This window comes from Sardina pilchardus, chromosome 17 (genome assembly GCF_963854185.1).
Source record: "Sardina pilchardus chromosome 17, fSarPil1.1, whole genome shotgun sequence".
NCBI lineage: Eukaryota > Metazoa > Chordata > Actinopteri > Clupeiformes > Clupeidae > Sardina > Sardina pilchardus.
The window spans coordinates 3986399-4002512 of NC_085010.1; the positions used below are offsets into that span (position 1 = coordinate 3986399).

At 46.7% G+C, this 16114-nt stretch overlaps 1 protein-coding gene across 1 annotated transcript in view; it reads right to left on the reverse strand.

Annotated features, from left to right (window-relative positions):
- Positions 1 to 10988: 10988 nt before the first annotated feature.
- Positions 10989 to 16114, reverse strand: part of hmga2 (high mobility group AT-hook 2) — a 30898-nt gene continuing 25772 nt past the window's right edge. Inside the window, exons 4-5 of the mRNA XM_062518572.1 lie at positions 15127 to 15159; positions 10989 to 11324 (exon numbers count right to left, since the gene is read on the reverse strand). Of these exons, the coding sequence (XP_062374556.1) occupies positions 11261 to 11324; positions 15127 to 15159 (97 nt within the window). The 3' untranslated portion in view covers positions 10989 to 11260. The remainder of the gene's footprint in view (positions 11325 to 15126; positions 15160 to 16114) is intronic.

Consider the following 16114-nt stretch of genomic DNA (forward strand, 5'->3'; position numbering starts at 1 on the left):
CAGATGGGATATTTTGTGAGTTGTTGGCTGCCGCCATCATCTTCTGTTTCCTGCTGACCTTGTCCTAGCCAGAAGGTCAACAATTCAAAACATGCTCAAGACATGGATGTGAGAACATTTGTTTTAACTGTATATTCTATTAAGTACTTTTGATTTGGTTCAGAAGCTGAGGCGAATTCAGAAGCATAATATAGAAGCACTGTTGTATTCAATACACAGACCTTTCTATATCACCTTTCGCATGACTGGGAAAGTACCTGTGATTCCGCCCTCTGTATGTGCAATACATTGCCAAAAATACTGTCATAATTTCTTTAATTAAATTTTGAAACTCGACTTCCGAAAAGTCTTTTGCTGAAAAAGTCTACCATTTCAAAGAGCTTGTGGTCCTTTGGAAAAGGTAGGCTGGCTGCTGCAATTAAAGGCCAGCAAGCTCTCTGCATTAGGCACACCTATGGTATCATGTTTAGGCCATTTGACACTAATCCTTAAATTCACCCTACTGGAATTATACCTCTGACCTATGAGTAAAACTTTCATGTCTGGTTAGATGATGAAGGCCGTGGCTGTTTGCTTGATTTATTTTGTCTTCTTTGTATTTCACTGAACCATAAAAACCCATATCAACCTCACCCAATGATTGAACTATCGTTGTTTCTGTGGCTGCACAACCACAAAAGAACTCAACTTAAATGTGAAATACTTACCCTACAGATCAGTGGAGAGTGGTGAAATTGCAAACTGTGTCTTTGTCATCTTGCTCTAGAATGCCCAGCGTCCAGAGGTGTGATAATAGTCATAACGTATAAATACATCCACCATCAGTGGAATGTCTGAAGTGTTTGCCAGTGCTCCTTGTTCTTATTCTCAAATATTCTTATTCCCATCTCCATGAACAGCTGAACTACAGGTAGACCACTCTACTGATTATGTACAAAGAGCATCAGCAATATGAAAAAAAGCTTTTGAGCAGTCATGTGAATTGACTCAGTAACTTCTCCCCTAGGTTCGATTTTGTGGTTCGCAGAACTGGACAAGGCATGCAGATTGGAGCAAAAAATGTGAATGCATACATGCAATTCTAAATTCAATTTGGATGGAGTGCACATTGCCAGATGAAACCAGACGTCATGCTCTAAGTATGTATGCTTTAGTTCTTTGAAAGGGGTGCAGTGATCTCTTCTTGGAATAGCAGCATAGCAATATACAACATCCTTCTTTTGTTCTCCAAGAAGGGATGTGAACTGTTATACATAGACAGAACCCACACAGCATCCATTTGATGTGGATGAACATGTCTTTGGCATTGGGTATTGGGCAAATTAGGGTAATCTGTTGTCCTTAATCTACTTAGTGGTATTGCTATTGTGGGATAAACCCTCTTTGTTATGCTCAGGGGAAGACATGTATATTTGTATATGGCACATTTTATAGTTCATATTGCAGCTGTAATTCAAAATGCTACAGAGACATTTTAGATAGATGTCGAAGTGCAGACAAGCTACACAAGTTAGTGTTTTTTATGTTGTAACATGATTACACCAAGTTGCATATTGCAAATTCTTAAAAGGATTTGTTGCTGTAAATGTAACCGTATGTTCCACAGCTTTTTGCAATTGTGAGGGGACTGCAGCACATGACTATAGAAAGGCAGGTAAGACAGCTAACATTGAGACTAATGAAAAGACAACTATAACAAGTTTTATGTTAGAACGTAACGATCTATGACATGAAAAGTAAATGAAAGACCATTTAAAATGCAATATTTGTGCACATTGGCTTGAAGGCTGGTTTAGAGTGAACGGTCCAGAGGTTGAGATGTTTACATGGATACGTGTGTAGGAATAGCCTAATAAATATGGTAGTGTAGTTCGGTGCTAGTTGGACATTATTGTAAGGTTCTGTGAGGAGGGGGTTGCCCCCTTCCTAAATCTGTCCCTCATTTCCCCAAACCAAGTCTGCGCTTCATTAAAATGAGGTCATTTAGAAAGGCAGCGGAGAGAGAGAGGGAGAGAAAGAGAAAGGGAGAGAAAGAGAGAGAGACTACAGAGGAGGAGAAGGAGAGGTGCACAAGGCAAACTGAAACCAGTGAGTCACACACAGAAGGAGCGAGAGAAGGAGAGACAGAGGAGGAGGAGGAGGAGGAGGAGGAGGAGGGGATCATTCCTTGATGACTGTGTTAGCGTAGCGTGGCTGGGCTAGCGTGGCGCGGCGGCAGCATGGGCTCCGTGCCCCGATGACAGCGTGGTGAGTCACGCTCGGCCCCTCCGCAAGGACCCAGGGTGACTCAGAGGCTGGCCGTCACCGAATAAACATCCAGAGGCACCCACACGCCCAGCGGCCTGTCACACCCACACACTCCGCTCCTCTCTGCTCTCCGCTTTTCATTCATACTTTTACACTCACACACACACACACACATACACACACACACAGCCCAGTTATGTGAGACTAGCCCACACGCCCATTTACACTTCACCACAGACTTGTTGCTCACACACACACACACACCCACACACATACACACACCCACACATACACCCACACACACACCCACACACGCACATACACCTCACAGTGCTCTTGTGCAGTGATATGTTCACACCCACCCTCCAGACAGCCCACGTTGTAAAAGCAGAGGCGGGAGTGCAAGGGTTTGACACCTAGGAACGGAAACAGGAGACATTTCTATTCACCTAGGCGCGGGGGCGGCGGGGGAAGGATAGGGTGGCTCAAGGTTTGATGTGGCTTGACTCACGCCGCTAAACACAGACCGCAAGAGGAGCAGCCCACATCCAGTTCTGAGGGCCATTCAAGCCGGACGCCACCGTCTCACTGGGCTCAAGTTCAGCGCACATGTGTCTGTGTTGATTCAGTTCCGGTTGGCACTCCGTGCCCCGGCGCTGCACACTCATACCGTATCATTATGGAGCGCTCAGCTACCTCAGAGCAGCATCTCTCAGTTTAACCCTTTAAGCATCTCAATAGAACACCACAGACAACACTCCCATACTAACGCCACCTGAATAATCACCTGAATAATCACCTGAATAATCACCTGAAATCACCTGAAATACCTGAAGCTCTCTGTTTGCTTACATTCTTTTTTGACCTGAATATTGTTACGTACGTAACAACAGTTGGCAATGAATATGCATGTCCATTCAGTCCAGCTGGCCACATGAAGGGCTAATCACTCCGAGGGCCGTTTCTAAACGTGTTGTTTGCGCTGACACCTGTACAAGTCTGCTGTGGGCCATATGGGCATGAGAAGGGGATCTCCCCTCGGTGTCGCGTGCGATCGTATCCTATTCATGTCTGCTCCGGCGAGCCCCCTGCGCTCAGGTGACTTGGTCACTGCACATCCCTTTCCTGTAGGCAGGAAGGATGCAGAGAGAGGGAGGAGAGGATGTTGTCATTTTAGTCCCTGATGGAAGGAAACGAATAAGGAAGCAGTGCTATAGACACATTTATGGCAGTCTGAGTACTATTTTTTTTTTTTATTACACTCCAAAAAAATGATGAACTTGCCAAGATTTTGTCCAGTTTTGATTGACCATAAATCCATGCAGAGGATAAATAAACATGTGTTATTAGACTATACTAACTTGCAACCAAGAGGCTGCCAGCAATAACTTCAACGTGGTCCAGCTGTATTAACAAATCAAGAGAATTTTTGTAGAAACAGATATCCTTGCCTGCCTGTCAATTGGATGAACTAAGCTCCACTTGAATGAAACATGATTATAAAATGCACTATGACTATCTCCAGTTAGTTGGAGACAACTGTATACAATTATAGTATGTAGTCCTGTGTGCTGGGCCCTCTTCTCAACATAAAATAAGAGCGTTTTTCTCAAAATCAAGTGTAAAGAATGTGTTTACATTCAAGATTCATGAGCTGCCAAGAAAAGCATTTTTGAATGTGCAGTCATAGTCCAACAACACACATCTATGGAGCGCATGGAACTGGAGTGTTTTCTCTGATATTGAATGAAATGACATCCCTGTCTTCTGATGCAGCATGCTGATTGTTGAAATGGTTGATGAGTCTGTCCATGCCACTGTGTTTGTTGCTCATTTGTTGAGCGAGGGCTGCACAAGGACCAGAGGGATTGGGACAGCGTGAGGAGAAGTTTAATTGTATGTGGTCTGTGAGTCTGGCCTAATGGTTAAGAAAAAATGCATGCATGTGATTGTGAACACACAGCTCAAATTGGCACTGGTATTGTGTAGTGTTAAATACAGTATGTGTGAGGGTGTGTGTGTGTGTGTGTCTCCTCTCTCTCTCTCTGTGTAAAGACTATGCGTATGTATGTACTGTGTACATAGGTGTATGTGTGTGTGTGAGCCCATGTGTTAGTGTGTCTGCACATGATAAGGCTCATCAGCAGCAGGCCCGTGGTCTAACCTTAACCCCTTCCTGAGGTGGGACGGCACTGCTGAGGGCTCTGGCCTTCCTCAGTGCCAGACACACGGACAGCCCCGTCCAAACACTTGTCTGCAGGAAGCGCGGGCCCAGGGCGGCCTCAGCAGGGCCAGGACCTGCGCGCTCCTCCAGCCTGCCCCATCTCCCAGACACTTCGCAGGCCAAAGCACTCGGCCGCCACTGACCCAGGGACAGCACAGGGACAACGGCCCCCGCCGCTTGTCACTGGGCGGACGTGGGAAATGGACGTTCACACACTTCAGCGTGACAACTTAGTCATCCTCACATGCGCGTTTGTCTCTCTCCGTCAGCCGGCAGACTCATCCCCCTGCACACACTTCAGGACGGTGAACTCTGGGAGACCGGCTCTGTCTCGCACGTACGTCTTTGTCCGCGTTCACTCGCTGGACTTTTTTTTTCTCTCTCCCCGCGACGGCTAAGTGGCGTGGAGCTCTCGAGCCCCCTTCTCCCTCTCTCGCTCTCGCTGTCTGCCACGAGGAGACAAGATGAGCTCAGACTTCCTGACCCAGAAGAGTAGGATACCGAGGTTAAATATTTACCCAAGGGTTTGGGAAGTGGCTGTAGGGGGTCTCCTATTTTTACAGCACGGCCTCTGGCAGCTCCCGTTTATCACAGGGTTGCCAGCGAGAACCCTGCTCAGTGTTACTGTCAATATTTCTGTTTGTCTGTGAGAAACAGACTCGGCCGACAAAGAGACTGACCACTCTGGACAGCCTCTCCTCTATCAGGGACATGCAACCCCCTGCCTTTGTGTGCGTTGCGCGACCCCCTTATTCTATACGCACAATAGCACGGGCGACTACAATGTTCAATTGAGGAGTGCGACAGCACTGCGCGCCTGGTACATCTGTCTTCCATCACGCAGAACAAGATGTGCGCGGCATGCGGAGTGTGTTCGGAGCACAGAGATTCTTTCTTTGCAGTCCGGGCGGATTCCTATTCCTAGAACTATGACAGGATAAGAAGTATATGTGTACAGGCTGTATGTTTTGCGAGGGGGGCCACAGCTGTCTGCCGGGGAACAGGAAGTGGGTTTTATTTGCTCAGTGGAGTGGACATCCTCGCGAGTGGACGATACAGGAAACGGTCAATTAAGCTCTGTGTACGACTCACCTCTGAAATGCCACATATGAATCAGGGTGTCTCTCGACCACACACACATACAGGCTCGTAATGACATACTTTTGCATACGTAATTTAAATAAGGCACACTGAGAGTGTTGGTATGGGGAGGCACTAAAGAACATCTCTTAAATACACTTCAAAAGTAAGGAACTCAATCTGGAGGCCACCTCTCTGGCCCCCCCAGCCCTCAGTGCACAGGACAGGGGGCTGAGAAATCGGAGCTGGACGCAGAGTAAGCTGAACTGACCCTAATCCTCGCAAAATGGCATCTTTGGAGGGAAAAGGAGAACTGAAGAGACCTCCCCTAATTGTGCTACTAGTGAACCCCACAGCACCACCAACCAAACACCCCCACCCACCCACACACACACCACCCCACACACACTCTCACCCGCTCTGGCCCCCCTACACCCAACTCCATCGGGTCAATTGGGAGGAATTAGCGTGCGGCTTTATGATGTGTGCTGGCACTAAGGACAGCCCAGGAGCGGGGTGGGGGCGATGAGTGACAGGCCTTGTCAGGGAGCCGGGCCGGTGAGCCTTTGATGTGGGGGCCGGGGGCCTCCGATTCTCAGAGTCCACCAGGGCACAGGGGTCAGGGGCTCCGAGGTGGGCCACTTCTCCCAAGAGAGTTTGCAAGCGGGGAGGGGTGTGTGTGTGTGTCTGTGTGTGTGTGCTGGGGGGGTGGCTGCAAAAAGGGGTTGGAGAAGGGAAAAAGAAATGTTTAAAAAGGAAAGGGCGCTGGAGGGAACAAGGAGGAATGCGCTGGTGAATGGTGAGACATGGGGGAGAAATTCCACTGCACTCCATCTGACATGGCGTGGAGGGGGACTGGGCCTCTTCCTCCGCAGCCGGGCTCCACCGCGGCCAGCCTGCCCTGGAGCGACCTCAGGAAGGGTGGCTCACGCGGGTGACTCATGCTCCTGTCAGCTCCGCTGCCGCCGGGCCACTGCAGCAGAGGGCTCGCGCCGGCCAAATGACACACTCCTGAGTGTTTGTTTGCGTTCGGCGCGAGAGGAGGGGAATTCAAACCTCCCCTTCAGCCTCACCATTGGAGGAAATGCATGCAGAAATATGCCTACTATTTGGCTTCCTTCACCACATTCTAAATGGGAGTGTGTCCATTTGTTTTTGCCTCTAACACCCTCGTCTCATGAGCAGATAATGTCTTGCAGGTGACAGCAGCCCAGGTATTCCCTGCTTATGGAACAGTGCTTAACCTCAATTAACCCCGAACTAACACGGAATGGGGGAATTCCCCACTCTGAGTACATCGGCTTCCAAAGGACAAAGAAAGTAGTTCAGTATCAGCATCATGATCATTTTTTATTGTGCTGAACAAGGCAGTAAAGGTCTACCAGGAAGACTTTTTTTCCTTTATTTAATCTTTAGAAGCAAGCGATTTGAAGTGTAATCATAGACAGCAATACTAAGTGAACAAAGACAGTCAAAAATGTTAGAAAAAAACACTTGCAGTTATACAAGAAGAAGCAAAGAAAGAAATATAGGATTCCATGATTTCTTCCCCAACGGCTAATGTAACTACATAACATTGCATAATTGTCAGAAAATTCCTTTTTAAAAAGTAAAATTGTCCAGTCTTAACTAACAGTGACCGAGAGACAGCGAGGAACAGTCTTATAAAATGTATCCCCCACAAAAATATAGTATTATACATATAAATTTTAAGATGCCCCCCCTGAACTCAGCCACCTGAAGTTTAAGCAGATATTAAGTTGAAAAATGAGGTAACAGTAGGCCTTGTGGAGGTAGTAATGTGTATTCGATTGTACTAGAACATGATATCACGCAGATACAAAGTCAACTTCATTAAGACTCCCAGAGCTAAAAGCACTTGAACAGTGGCTCCTGTTGATACACATTCAAACCAACAAAGAGGTAAAATACAAACAACAAATGGTGTTACGTCAGTTGAACTCAAAACGCACATTTTATATCTTTTGTATTTTTCTTTTTAGCTAAGTGTAATGCTCAGAGCTCCTGCAGAGGAGCGTCATCACCTCAATGGTATGAGTGTCAGCTTTGTGCATCACAGCAATTTGCCCTTCTTGTATTGTGTGTGTGCCTCGGGCGCGGTTGGGCAGCGGGAGGCTGTGCATGTTCATCTCAAGCCTCGCTTAAGAAATCCAAACATGCCATCGCCAGCTCACACAGGTATGCTACCGTCTCGTATCATGAAGTCACATAAACAGCTGCTCGCAAAGAAACGGTTGGGGGAAGTCAGGCTGATATAAAAATTGAAAACAACCTTGACCACAGCATTTACATGGCCAGTTATAAATTAGGTTCAAATTTATTTAGATACTTTGTTGGCAAGTTGCTTTTTTAAAATAAAAAAATGGATTCAAACAGCAAAAGCCAAGTTAGGCTACATCCCAGCCCCAGCTCAAAGTTACAGATATTCCAATTGAAGGGCCCTTGCTGTCAATGGGTTTAGAGTTAAATGGAAGCTGCCACAGGGGAGTGAAGGTAGATATCTCATACCAGTGTGAGCGACAGGCATATCCACAGTTTCAATAGCTCTCTCTGAGGCTCTACCTCAGGCCAATATCAGGATACCATGTTAACATTTCAATGGTTGCCATGGTGATATACGGAAAAAAGTGTGTAATTCATCACTACGTAAGAAGCTTTCATATACATCTGGTAGAACAATGTAACAAAGAAAGAAAAATCACATTTGTGTAAAGTACACAAAAATAAACTAATCAAGTATATCTCAATATCTACTAATTTTTCAAACATATTTATGAATATACAAAAAAAAAAACGAAAACAAAGACATTTTCCAAACCTGAAAAGCTTCAAGTTTTTGTAGGCCGTCTCCTCCCCAGGGTGAAAGAACAATGTACTAGGTTCAGGTGATAACGGTTACAAAACACTTTGAATGGGATCTTTTGCAGTCCTATTAATTTTTTTCATACATTTTCAAAACTCATTCTGAAAGAAACCAGGTAAAAATTGTTCCTTTTCAAGACTGGAGGTAGGTAGGTGACAATTGATTATTAGTCCTTTTTTATCAGTTTGTTTGAGGTACACTTTTCAATAGTACATATTTTAAACAAAAACTAAATTTGAAAAGAAAAAAAAAACATTCGTAATATCATTTAGTGTCATACAAGCTCTTGATCCTTTAGAAACCATTGAGTAAATCAGTACAAAATATATATTCAAGTTAACAGTATGTAAAACAGAAGTCCCAAACGCAGAGAGAGAAGAAAGTGTTTTGTTACAAATGTTAGATATACGCTAATAGGAAAGAAAAATAAAACAACTACAACAATAAAACTACGTTTCCCTTAGCTGCTTATGAGTTCTACATAGGAAGAAATAACAACAGACCTCGGATTTCAGTATTTACCTGCCCGACTCATTAAAACCCCAGCAGAGCACTGCTGTGCCAATCCGCATAGAAGCTATTCCAACATCAGAGTGCTTCTGCTGGCATTGTTCGCAGCACTCACTGCTATCCCCTGCATTGTCTTGTGTACTGTGTAGCAATGAGTGTATCTTGAGTGGGTGTTAGCTGGTTGCAGAAATCGGAGGTAGCATTGAAAATGGTAAGGATATATTGCATCAGTGACCAACAGTGCCAGCGAATACAAGGATTCTCAGAATACCGTGAAAAAGCACTGTCGTTCTGGCAGTCTTCCTATGCCATGCCGTCACAGGACTCAGGTATCATGTGTGAAATGAGGTAAAGTATGGTTTGATCTTGTGGTATTTTCGAGTTCTTGAGGTTTGTTTGTGAGTCAGACTGAGTTATTATATTTCCCTTTACATGATGTTGGTGTTGGAAAATTAGGGATTAAAGCTATGCCATACAAAAAGAAACACAAAACATTATTTACATTAAATGCTGGTTAAGCAGATGCCAACGTTATGAATTGATGTACAGTAGATTGTTGCAATTGCTAAGAACTTCTGGTTAAATCACATGCTCTAGCAAAAGTGTCAAACACTTTAACTAAAACCGGTTAAGAATTTCAAAATGATCCTAACTAAATTTTGGCCACCAAAGACAAGGAGGACTCTTCAGGTGTAGAGTATTTTACTTTTGGTTTTTGGGAGACTGCATTTATATATATCATTCCCTAAACAGAAAGATTTTAAAGTGTTTGTTTGCATATTTTCACACAAAACATTTTTAGAGGCAAATAATTATATATACTTAATACATTCTATAGACTTCACTTGTTATTCAATCATAGTTACTACAAATAAAGCTTAGTCTCATTTTGGTGAAAATGCAGCATGTAAATAACGGTAATTGAAATCTGTTTTGAACTAATCTGACACTGCAATTCCGTGGAATTTCACTGCGTTTGTTGTGCTCAAGTGGATCCAACTGATACTGAAAGCAATTAGATCATCTTACTTCACGCACAGAGCTTTTGATAACACAGATAAGGCACCTCTACTAACAATGACGGCCATGACTCCCTATACTAGAGCTTGCTGACTGACCTGCGAGCAGAGTTGAGCACATCCTACTGGAGTCTTCAACACAAAAAGCACAGCAAAACACTGGTCTGATACAGTCTGGCAGCGACTGGCTAGTCTTGCTCTCCTTGCGTAATAAATATTTTTGAAAAATGAGATTTAATCCAATCAGAGCTGGGGTATTCGCCCAGAATATGTTACATATTAAGTAAGATATGGAACACTGAGAACTATTTATCCAATACCTGAGGATAGTGTCAGCATTGTACTTGAAAATGGGCAAATCCATCAGGGGACATTAGAGAAACAAATTGTCGCCAGAGTAATTTTTGTCATTTTTGGTTTCACACTGTGGGGGGGAATAAAGACCCAAAGGAAAAATGCTCTGTTCCTCCTCTGTCTTTGGTGGTCTTACACTAAACAGGAGGATGTGGGTGCGTTTGTGTGTGTGTGTGTGTGTGTGTGTGTGTGTGTGTGTGTGCGGGGGGAGGGGGGGTGCGCGTGTATGCCTGCATGTGTGTGTGTGTCTGTGTGTGTGTGTGTGTATGCACACAGTTTTTTTCTGTCCACTGGTGGGGAGGAGTAGGTGTGTCTGTTTGAGCCTCCACTACTGATATATAGGAACAGCCATATGTTCTGAATTTTTGAATGACAAAACCAGACTGTTTCAGTTCCTTTTCTGCCAAAGAGGTCTGGAGAATCAGTCAACAAGCCTGTGTGTATGCGTGTGTGTGTGTGTGTGTGCGTTTGCGTGTGTGCGTGCGGCGCACATATGTGTGTGGGTACTCAGACCGACTGAGGAAGCGAGGGGAGGGAGTGTGTAAGTGTGCATGCCTGTGTGCATGTCTCTGTTGTTTGTGTGTGGCTGTGTGGAGTGGGAGACTGGAGCAAGCGCAGCACAGACACATGTTGCGCATGTCTGACCCCTGCATGTGTGCTTACAGCAGTGGAGACCTCACGGTGGAACAACGAGGAGGCTCTGCCAGCCATTCTGCATTTACGTCTTTGCCGTTCATTTGCTGAGGTGTAGTGTGTGTTCTTTTCAAGAAACCCAAATCAAACAAACAAAACAGAACAAAAACAAAAAAAAAAAATCAATGTTTTCTTTTTCAAAAATACGAAACCAAACTCGAGAACAAAACAAAAAGTGGAAAGTCAACAATAAGTGGTCAAGGCAGTCTTTTCCCTTTGAAAGACCTGACAGTTGATTGAGGTAGAGGTTCAACGCTGGGGGTTCTTAGTCCTCCTCTCCCGACTCCTCGGCCTCTTCTTCTTCTTCTTGTTCCTGCAACACAGAGAAGCCACTCGGTCAGTCACGCCACTGACCGTCCCGGCCTGACCGCCTCCCCTCCGCAGGCAGTCTAAACTACACCTTCAGACCCACAGGAATGAACACAAAATCACCAAAGCACAATAATACATATGACCACCAGCCCAATGTTAGGGGCGGACATGGCAACCGAAGTTGTTACTCTTGGTCCCCACAACCGACGTCAACCTCCACACCGCCTTGGATGCAAACACTTGTGTTAATTGCAAGCACACTCATTTCTCATTACTGCCAAGTGCCCTGCTCCCCTTCTTGATGTTCAACAACATCCACTATTATTCCCAGGGAATGAGAGAGGGAGGAAGGGAGAGAAAAAAAGGAGAAAAGGAAAAAAACGTGCCCTGTTCAGTTGACCACCTTTGTGGGGAGCCGAGGTGAGCCCAGCCCAGCCAAGGGGAAGCCCAGACAAGAAAAGCACACGCAGCCATTCCAGCCGCTTTCTCAGAATGAAATGGATTTCATTTTCCACATGGCTTCATTTTATTCGGGGAGGATAAATGACACAATTTATGGCCCTCTTCCTTTCCCAGGCCGTGGTGGAGCACCCATTCAGCAGAGGGCCGCGCATAGAGCGCCCTGTCTGCATTATACCACCCCAGCGCCATTCATTAGCCAAGCAGACACTTCAGCTGTGAAGGGGCGGCTAAATGGTACCATGTGTGACATAGGCAAGCAGGAGAGGAGAGACAGAGACAGAGAGAGAGAGAGAAAGAGAGAAGGAAAGAGGGAGAGGGGGGGGGGAGAGAGAGTGAGAAGGAAAGAGGGAGATGGGGGAGAGAGAGAAAGAAAAGGCAAGGGAGAGAAAGAGAGAGGGTGAACAGAGGAGTGGTGGAGGATAGACATGAGCGCATACACACACACACAGGCAGGCACGCACACGTACGTCCGTACGTACGCTCGCGCACACACACACACACACACACACTCAAAAAGCTTTAATCATACTGGGCCATTCACCGACCACCCCCAAGAGTACCCCCCCCCCCCCCCCCACTCCTTCACCACCACATCACCCCTCCCACTCAAAAGGCTCAATGGAGGAGGAACAATAACAACTAAGCAAGACTCCCAGACTAGACTGTGCTGCACTCCCCTAACACATTCCACTCTGGAGCTTTTACTTATTTACCTCCTCACTCACTCACTGCCCACTCACACGGAAAACACACTCATGAATGAATAGGACTGCACAAAAATGCACCGTTGAGGTTCAAAAGAGATACATTCGTTAAGTTTGTAAATTACATTTGCACATTTTTATTGTTTGTTTTATCTTTCTAATGAGATCATACTTTGACAGGTGTCATATTTCTTACAGCGTGAGCAGAAACAGAATGGCCCTTTGATAACAGTTGCCATTGTTGGTGTCAAGGGTCTTGCTGCACCACCGGGGAGTGGGGACGCTTAGCTGGTTAAACAACAATAGTAATCACCCCCCCCCCCCCTGTGGCAGCCAGGTTCATGGTGTACACTTCTGCTCCTGCCACAGCCCACATCCCCACCCCCACCCCACCCCACCCCACTCCTCCCCTCCTCCTCTCCTCTCTCCTCTCCTCACCCCTCCTCTCCTCCACTCCACGCTTTCTCTCTCTCTCGCTCCTGACCTGAGGACTGTGGAGTGGGGGCCAGGGGAGGAGCTGGCCCTCATTAGGACCCAGCGCTGCACACAGAGGCCAGAGCCAGGCTTCCGGGTCACGCCGACTCCCTCTCCACCTCCAACCCCCCACCCACCCCACAGCTGTCCTCACAGCTCAGGGTTCTCAGTGTGTGTGTGTATGTGTGTGTGTGTGTGTGTGTGTGTGTGTGTATGTGAGAGTATCTGTCTATCTAATTTTGCATATGTGTATGGGTGCATTTGTGTGTGTGTGTGTGTGTGTTTGTGCGTATTCCTCTGTGTGCATGCCTGTGTCTGTAAAAGAGCGTGTTTGTGCGAGTGTGAGAAAAGGAGCGAGTGCTATGTGGGGTTGAGATAAAAGAGCGTATCAAAGTGGGAGCGCTCAATAACGTGTGTGTGAATGTGTGTGTGTGTGTGTGTGTGTGTGTGTGTGTGTGTGTGTGTGTGTGTGTGTCGGAGCGCTCAATGAAGTGCGTGTGTGTGTCGGAGCGCTCAATGAAGTGCGTGTGTGTGTGTGTGTGTGTGTGTGTGTGTGTGTGAGCTCCTGGAGGCCCCGGAGTGACCCACGCGCCCCAGCTCAGCGGCTCCTGGGCCGCGCTGCGCCGTTCCCACATAGCAACAAATCAGCCCCCAGTTATGCATTCACACCGAAAACTGGTCCGCACCAGCGCACAGACGGAGCTGTGCAGATTCCTGGTGTGCACAGAGGAGCATGGGGGGAAAAGTGTGTGTGTGTGTGTGTGTGTGTGTGTGTGTGTGTGTGTGTGTGTGTGTGTGTGTGTGTGTGTGTGTGTGTGTGTGTGTGTGTGTGTGTGTGTGTGTATGCGTGTGTGTGTGTGTGTGTGCGTGCGTGCACGTGAGTCTATGTGAGGACTGTGCGTGCGCGCGCATATTTATTAGGACTGTATTAGTTCTGACATTTTATAACAAAACAAAACAAATGCTCGAGTAAAGGTTAAGGAATGTGTCTTCTGGTGCAGCAAGATGGATGCTCCAGCTCTACTTATCATAAATTGTCAAAACAACTGTTGAGCGCGGCCAACTTGAGCCTTGAAGGGGAACTGTTGTTGCAGGATAATGGCAAGCAGCTCTACTGTACAGTCCAAAAAACCTCACTTTTCGGAATAAGGGAAAAGGCCAAAACACAAATGTATAATATGCATGCGCAACATAACAAGATTAAATGATTAAATGCAGAAGCTTCAAAAGTTCTATGCAAATATGGACTTTGCACACCCCCCTCCTCCTCCAGACTAAAGGAATCTCGACCAAAAGCATCATCTCTTCAAAACGGGCCCTTCCTGCCAAATTGCATCTCCATGTGTGATGGTATGTGGAGGGAAAAGGGCCAGGAATCCTCACATAGCGCTCCAGGATTTACATTATCCTTGATGATCATCCATGCAGGTCCTGCGTCAGCTGGGAGTTATGCAGTCCCCTGCTCAAGAGCAGTCTGGAGACCTTGAAGCTCACCTCCCTCCCTGCTACAGGTGTCCTCCCTCCCCCCACCCCCCCCACACACACACACACTAGATACACATCCTGTCTCTTTCCCCTCCTTCTCTCATTCTATCTGTCTCCCTTTCCTCTCTCTCCCTCCCTTTCTCTCTATCCCTCTCTCTCTCTTTTTCTCAAAGTCTCACACACAGTTTCACACACATGGATTCTACATCACCTTAACACATGCTGAACTACTAACTCTTTCTCTGTGCTTTGGTGAGATGTGCAACACCCCTATGCAAGCTCCAGATCCTCCTCCGCTGTCTAGACCTTTTGAAATGTCACTCAATCAACAAGGAAATGAGGATACGCTTACAAAGGCAATGCACAATGAGCCATTTAAGTGTTTGGGAGTGTGTCATTTTGTCTCAGGCTTCCGACAGACAGAGAAAAAGTGCTGTGTATGCGCATGTGTGTGTGTGTGTGTGTGTGTGTGTGTGTGTGTGTGTGTGTGTGTGTGTGTGTGTGTGTGTGTGTGTGTGTGTGTATGTGAGAGAAGGTGTGTGTGTGTGTGTGTGTGCGTGCGTGTGTGTGTGTGTGTGTGTCTGTGTGTCTCTGTATATGTACGTGTACGTGTACGTGTATGTGTGTGTGTGTGTGTGTGTGTGTGTGTGTGTGTGTATGATGCATGATATTACATACCTGAGCAGGCTTTTTCTGGACCACTTGCTGTGGCTGTAAGAAAAAAAAAGATGAGATAAAGATTAGACCACATTTTAAAAAAAAAAACCACAACAGATCTATAAAATATTTACTACCCCAGCAGCTATTACAACAATTACAGTACTTGACGTCACCAACAATCACAGTGAATGTGCCGGCGTCCAGCGCCTTCATTCATCAAGTCAGAGCAGTAACAGTACCCCCCTTCTGCTCCTGTGACACAATCACTAACCCCCATCCTCCGCGCACTGAACTTTTGACAGGGAAATGTCCCCGTCCCCTCCGCAACTCCCAACATTGCAGTAACATTGGAGCACATTCTTGAGGGGAGAACAGCGGCGCCTTCAACAAGGGCCGAGTGGGCCGGAGGCTCAGCACAAAGCTCAGATTGTGCCCCGGCCACCGCATCCCAAACACTAAGCACTGCCACCAGCACACGCAGGAAGTGCCTCTGACAGCTGAGGAGTCTGAGCCTCCTGTGTGTGTGTGTGTGTGTGCGTGTGTGTGTGCGTGTGTGTGTGTGTGTGTGTGTGTGTGTGTGTGTATGTGCCGCCTCTGCCAGCCGCTGTGAACTGAGCACATGACCCCCCCCCACCCCCCGTCCCTACATCCCAACCCCGCATCCACCCCCTCTCCCCTCCACTGCCACCCACCACCACCACCACCACCACCACCCCATCCCATCCCATCCGCCAAGCCGGATTGTTCGGAACAGCTGGTGTTTTCTGTGCCAGCTCTGCATGGAATGCTAGGGGGCTGTAACACAGTAAATGTCAACACCGGATGGATCCGAGCAAAGAATGTACGCTGCGATAAAGGGGAAATTGGGAAGATGATGCATACATTCCTAATGGACCGGGCCAGCACACGTCCACCCTGGGAACCGCCGGAAAACAATTAACCTGAACGCGCAGAGCAGCCAAATAGCCTAATCACTGGCATTTCTTAGATTACACCTTAAGACTCT